We start from the raw sequence: 6,073 nt of genomic DNA, 5'->3' as shown, positions 1-6,073 counted from the left end.
CCCCCCCAGTCGTTATTACATTGCAACGTGCTAAATTCTGCTGACAATAGCAGCGAGAATGGTGAAATTCCGTATCAGAATCTTGTAAGTTCTGGTTAAACCGTCCAATCGAACACCATTACAGATTCAATTCTGCTCCTTCTCGGTTTATGTATATCTGGCGTGAGTTCCGTACTAACAACCCTATAAAAGGTTCGACATCGCAACGTGTACGTACCCTCTTATGTTTATACATTCTCTGGCTGGTACTATTAAAATTCGGAATCATTTTGTTTGGATAACGTTGTAGTTCGCTTATTGTACGACTAATTGGAAAATTTATTAATAGTGAACCAACGCATATTAACACGTGACTGAGGTTAAAAACTTTAAAAAATCATTCGTACTTGCACTTCGTTGGTCATCCCACATACATTAGATAGTGATTCTCATTAAGGGGAAACGGAACATTTTGGAAGTCAGAGTTTTGTGTAAAACAGCCGCATTTTGCGCCAACACAGATTTCTGGAGTGCCATTCGGGCATATAAGTCCCCAAATTGCAAAAACGTATATATGTATCGTAGCATATGTAATATATCACAACCCAGTCATGTGTTTGAACACAACTAATCGTCGGGGGTGTGGTATGCCACTTCAATTAGACAGGTATACAATAAAGACACGGCCTATTTGGCGATAGACGGTTTAATAATGGAAGGCATTACCACGCACCAATTAGTTGGAGTTGATTAAGTTGGAGCTAGAATTGCCCTTGGTCGCTACATACGACAACAACTGTTAATACAATTTTCAGGCCAACTTCATTTTGAATATCACTTCTACTGCTCAAAACATGAGTTCGGCAGGTGTTGCTTTACTATTATATATAGGGACGCGGCTCTCTTCGACAAGCCGAAAAAAAAAAATGGCGAAATCGTTTGAAAATCGCACGACCAGCACTCGGGTGAGATCCAATAACACAACCAACTTGACAAAAATATCAAAAAAGTTTGCAATGTTCATCCAATCAGTTGGTTACAACTCACTCAACTGCCTCATATATGTAACGTAACAAATCATTTGTTACCCAATTCGCTGAAATTGGTAGACAATAATTGGTGCGCGTATACCGTTTGCATGTAACATACAGATGTGCTTTTTTTTTAATACAATTCTTGTACACATGTATTTAAAGAATTTTCTACGGGATTCATTGTGATGGAAAATTAACTGTTGGTAATCTCTTGCAATTTCAATCACAAAGTCATCTGAATTTTTAATGGTGTGAGTTTGAATTCGATTCCAATAAAAAACGGTTAGTGAAATTGTAATTTATTTATAATTTATTAGATATTGTTAATGAACATTTTTCATTATCGGGCAATAAGTGTTAAATGTTAAATGAAGTTGGCAATTTTGTCTTTGCGGATACGATTTGATCAAGTTGGAGGACATGGCATTGAAAATTATATTTGATCAAGAAATTGATTCTTTTCCTGTATTATATATAGCACATTATTTATATCGCTTGAAACTTCTTATCCTGAATTCAAATTCAACTTGTACGATATTCAGAAACCATGTAATCTCCTTCTTCCTATAGTACCGCCGAATCACCGAATCGTTCAACAACAACAAAAAGTAGAAGGACAAAATTTTAATCTCGATATAATCCCCGAGGTATTGCCGTATTTGAGGAAAAAGCTAGGTATACTATTGTATAATAGAACCGCACATAAGAGACATAATGATGTTGCAATTCTCATTAATTTTATCATCCTATTTTTATTTTTCAGATAGAATAATATTTCGATTGCTCATCAGAATAAAATCAATAGGTAAAGAAAGAGTATTTGTATTTGTGTTTGGTGAAGAGGTTGATTGGTTCATCGAGCATCTTTATTAATCGTTGATTGAATATTTCAGTGATGAATCAACCAAATGAATACGCTGCAACGAATGCTACCCAGATTCGTAATATATTGGAATTGATCGGTCAATTTTCGGAGGAGTTCAGGAACATGAATGGTCGAATTATCGATATAGGCTGCGGTCCTGGAAATACCACAAGAGATGTACTTGTCCCATGTGTCGGCAGGGAGGCTGTTATTGTTGGTAAATATTGCAAATTGGAAAAAATAATGTTTGACAAAGTTTTAGTGGCAAATGATTTCCTTCATATACATACATACATATGTTTAACTATTTTGGTGGTGATCATACGATTATTTTGTCTGTAGGTGCTGATATATCCCCAGAAATGATTGAGTATGCAAATCAGCATTATGCAGTTAGTGATAAACTATCATTCCTTGAGTTAGATATGCAAACGTCTGAGCTACCAAAAGACTTGATCGAACAATTTGATCATGCAGTTTCGTTCTATGCTCTCCACTGGTGTAAGAATACACAGAAAGCATTACAGAACATCTATAAACTTCTTCGACCAGGGGGTAAAGCCATTATTGTAACCATTTCCCATCACATGATATACGATATGTATCCGGAACAGGAAAAAGATCCAAGATTTGCACCATACATGCAGGTAATATTCATAAGCATTCGCTTCTTAAATCTTTCTCATTTTTCAATGGATTTCACATTCAGTAAAAATAAGACTTTCGTGCTTTGGACACGGCCAACTTACCGCAAAATATTCCATGAAAATGTCTTTCTTCTTTTATGAATTCATTATGAGTTCATTTGAAATTTGAAATTTTTTCAGGGTTCAGAGAAGTGGACACCTCCTCACCAGGGTTGTGCAGATGCTGACGAGATGATGAAGAAAGATCTAATTGCAGCCAAATTCAAAGTAGAGTACTGTGTTAACAAATGGAATACATACACCTATCCAAGTTTGGACACTCTAGTTGGTAAGATTTTTTCTAGACTAGAGACTAAGATAAGAAAAACATAAATCAAAAGAAGATTATTGTAAATCAAATTTTTTTCATTTTTCAATGTCTTTCCATTGTAGATTTGGTGATGGCTGTTAATCCATGTGTAAATAAAATGCCAAATGATGTCCAGAAAGAATGCAGGGAAGATATGAAGGAACGTCTCAAGACCAAGTGTGTTTTCACCAAAGGAAGTTCCAGTGTAGGTTGTCGCTTTTCGGTACTCACAATTGTAATCCAAAAACCCGAGAATTCAGAGGAAATTAATTAACAGACTTGTCTAATTGTTGTCTAGAAAAGCAAGCTAAATTTCGTGCAAATTGAATTTATTGAATGTTGAATTATTAATCCATAAAATAAAATATATGAATGTTTTCTTGTTAAAGCATGTGCTAGTCGCATGCCATTTGTAATTGTATTGTAAGAATAAAGAATGTATACTTATGAAAACAAAAAATATATAAATGAAATTTTATTTCTTTATTGATCCAATATATCTTTAATAAATAAAAATAAAATAGGATTTCCTGCAACTGTTGTGAATGAAATTAAGAAGTGGCCGAGTTTAATTCAATTCAATTTAAGACTCATACAAAATATTTGAAACACATTACGGCTACAAATACAAATCAGCTCACAGTTTCAATTTTCCATTTCATAAATTAAAAATGTTCCTAAAAATCATTGAAAAACATGGGGAAAAACGGAACACGAAAGATAACAAAACTCATTTAATTAATATGAAATCATTGGACCGCCTTTGCTGTATCATAAAACACACGTTCCATCGCCTAGAATCCGTAGAAACGGTTTTTACTGACTTAAAGTTTTTTGTCAAAAGTTGATTTCACATATCGCGAGAAACACTTTTGCAATAAGTAATAAATATCATCTCTTTAACATGATTCGTGTTCAGAAAGATGCCACGAGGCCAGAACAGGTCGATTGCTGAACGTGCTTAGATCGTAATTCGAGAAAAACCAATTTAAATCGATCAAAATTTCGGACAATCGCGAAACCGACTATCTACTAAATCATTTCGCAAGCGCATGAAATCGCGAATGAAATTGCGAGCACCGCTTTTGCGATAACTAATAAATATGATCCACTTAGCACGAATCGTATCCAAAATGATGCCACTAGGCCAGAATAGGTCGATCTATGAAAGTCATTGGATCTCAATTCGAGAAAATCTCATTCATTTCTCTCAAATTTTCGGACAATCGTAAAACCGGAATTCTAGTAAATCGTTTCGCAAGCGAATGAAATCATTGAACCGCCTTTGCTGTATCATAGAACACACGTTCCATCGCCTAGAATCCGTAGAAACGGTTTTTACTGAGTTTTTTAGCGGGATTCTGTAACCAGTCTCTAGTCTCTATTTGAGACATTTTGAGGTAAAGTATCAATTTGAGACTAGTTACTATTCACCAAACAGTCTCTAGCGTTAGTCTCAAAATATTGAGACCTGGTAGTTAGCCGGTCACAAAACTAAAAAAAGCTCTTGTCTGCCATTTTGAATATACTGAATAGAGATCATCATAGATATTAATCGATTGTCGTTTCTTTATATGTTGTAAGCAGCTCAATCACGAAAAGGTTAAAAATAAATCAATTTTACATAAATTTCGTAAATATTATGAAAGAAGGTGAACACATATTTATATTTTTATTCATAATTATGTTTTTTGACTATGTCAAAGAAAATATAATATTTGTTATCGACATAATTATTTTCATTCAAGTGTAAAAACATCTCTGAATGATGAAATGTAATAGATTTTGTGACTGTCACTTACAGAATAGCAAAATCGTCTCAAGTTTTAAAAATTGCCTCTAACTTAAAATCTCAAATTTAGAGACTTGAGACAGTATCACAGTACAGAATCGCACGGTAAATTTTATTAAAATGGGGAGCAAAAAATGTGAAACCAACGAATCTCAGCGGAAAATAATATTATATTTGCATAATCAGGGTAAATCGTACGCCGAGATTGGTGAAATGATGGACAGAAGCCGATATACCATACGGAGTATTATTCAACGTTTTAGAGATACTGCACTTTACAAAGCGAAAAACGAACAGGCAGACCTAAGGCTTTAAGTGATCGCGAACGTAGTCAAATAGTCAGGAAGGTAAAAAAGAACCCCAGAATATCATCCACGCAAATCGCTGCGGAAGTTAAAGAAGAGGTGGGAAAAAATATTCATCCAATAACGGCCCGGAGGACACTGCATGAAGCTAATTACAGTTCTCGCGTAGCTAGACGTAAACCTCTCATTTCGAAAGCGAACCAAACGAAGCGTTTAGCTTATGCGAAGGAGTACATAAGCAAGTCAAGGGACTTTTGGGACAGTGTACTCTTCTCAGATGAGAGTAAGTTCAATATTTTTCAATCTGATGGTCGGCAAACTGTGTGGAGAAAACCTAACACCGAACTGCAAAAAAAGAACCTTGCTGCTACTGTAAAACATGGCGGTGGAGGGATAATGGTGTGGGGTTGTATGTCCGCTGCAGGTGTTGGTGAGCTGGAATTCATAGACGGCATTATGGACAAGAAATATTATATGGAAATTCTGAAGAGAAATGTAAAAAAAAGTGCCGAGAAATTGAAATTGCCAGAGTCATTTCAACACGATAATGACCCGAAGCATACGGCTTATGATGAACGCATGTGGCTGGCACATCACATAAAACATACATTACCACATCCCCCTCAATCGCCCGATCTTAACCCAATAGAACATTTGTGGGAATAACTAGATAGGCGCGTTAAAAAGAGAGCGATATCAACAAAAGCTGAGTTGAAGGTGGCACTAATGGAGGAATGGCAGAATATTGGCGCAGAAACGACACAAAAATTGGTTTCATCAATGCCAAACCAGCTGGAAGCAGTCATCAAGCAAAAGGGCTTGGCCACAAAATATTAGTTTTATATATAGTTTAATACTTTGTTATTGTTTTTTTTTGTATTTTTATAGAGTGTGCCAATACTTTTGTTTCGCTATAATTAGCACTTTTTTTCCTTAATAATTACTGTTAATTAAATATAAGAGATAATTAAATGAATTAAAGCAAATATAATTGATAATTACTCGTCCTATCTAAGAATTTTTGTTTTGTAATCAAAACTTATTTTATAAGTGGTAAACAACAGTGCTAAAGTCAAGGTATCTTGCTGTGCCAATACTTTAG

At 35.0% G+C, this 6,073-nt stretch overlaps 1 protein-coding gene across 1 annotated transcript; it reads left to right on the top strand.

Moving 5' to 3' along the window:
- The first annotated feature begins 1,262 nt into the window (after nucleotides 1-1,262).
- Nucleotides 1,263-3,955, top strand: LOC125779003 (juvenile hormone acid O-methyltransferase-like). The gene is made up of 7 exons (XM_049459273.1): nucleotides 1,263-1,295; nucleotides 1,584-1,688; nucleotides 1,777-1,818; nucleotides 1,907-2,095; nucleotides 2,221-2,525; nucleotides 2,706-2,853; nucleotides 2,958-3,955. Exons 4-7 carry the CDS (start codon nucleotides 1,909-1,911, stop codon nucleotides 3,146-3,148), a joined length of 831 nt encoding a protein of 276 aa, XP_049315230.1. The 5' UTR covers nucleotides 1,263-1,295; nucleotides 1,584-1,688; nucleotides 1,777-1,818; nucleotides 1,907-1,908; the 3' UTR covers nucleotides 3,149-3,955.
- The last annotated feature ends 2,118 nt before the right edge of the window (nucleotides 3,956-6,073 follow it).

This window comes from Bactrocera dorsalis, chromosome 5, assembly GCF_023373825.1.
Source record: "Bactrocera dorsalis isolate Fly_Bdor chromosome 5, ASM2337382v1, whole genome shotgun sequence".
Lineage (NCBI taxonomy): Eukaryota > Metazoa > Arthropoda > Insecta > Diptera > Tephritidae > Bactrocera > Bactrocera dorsalis.
The sequence above is the reverse complement of the archived record's forward strand: the minus strand, read 5'-3'. Positions and strand labels throughout refer to the sequence as shown.

Coding starts and splice junctions, on each gene's coding strand:
- LOC125779003 (XM_049459273.1), top strand. CDS start 1,909: ATGAATCAACCAAATGAATACGCTGCAACGAATGCTACCCAGATTCGT. Junction 2,096..2,220: donor CAGGGAGGCTGTTATTGTTG/GTAAATATTGCA, acceptor TTTTGTCTGTAG/GTGCTGATATATCCCCAGAA. Junction 2,854..2,957: donor AAGTTTGGACACTCTAGTTG/GTAAGATTTTTT, acceptor TTTCCATTGTAG/ATTTGGTGATGGCTGTTAAT.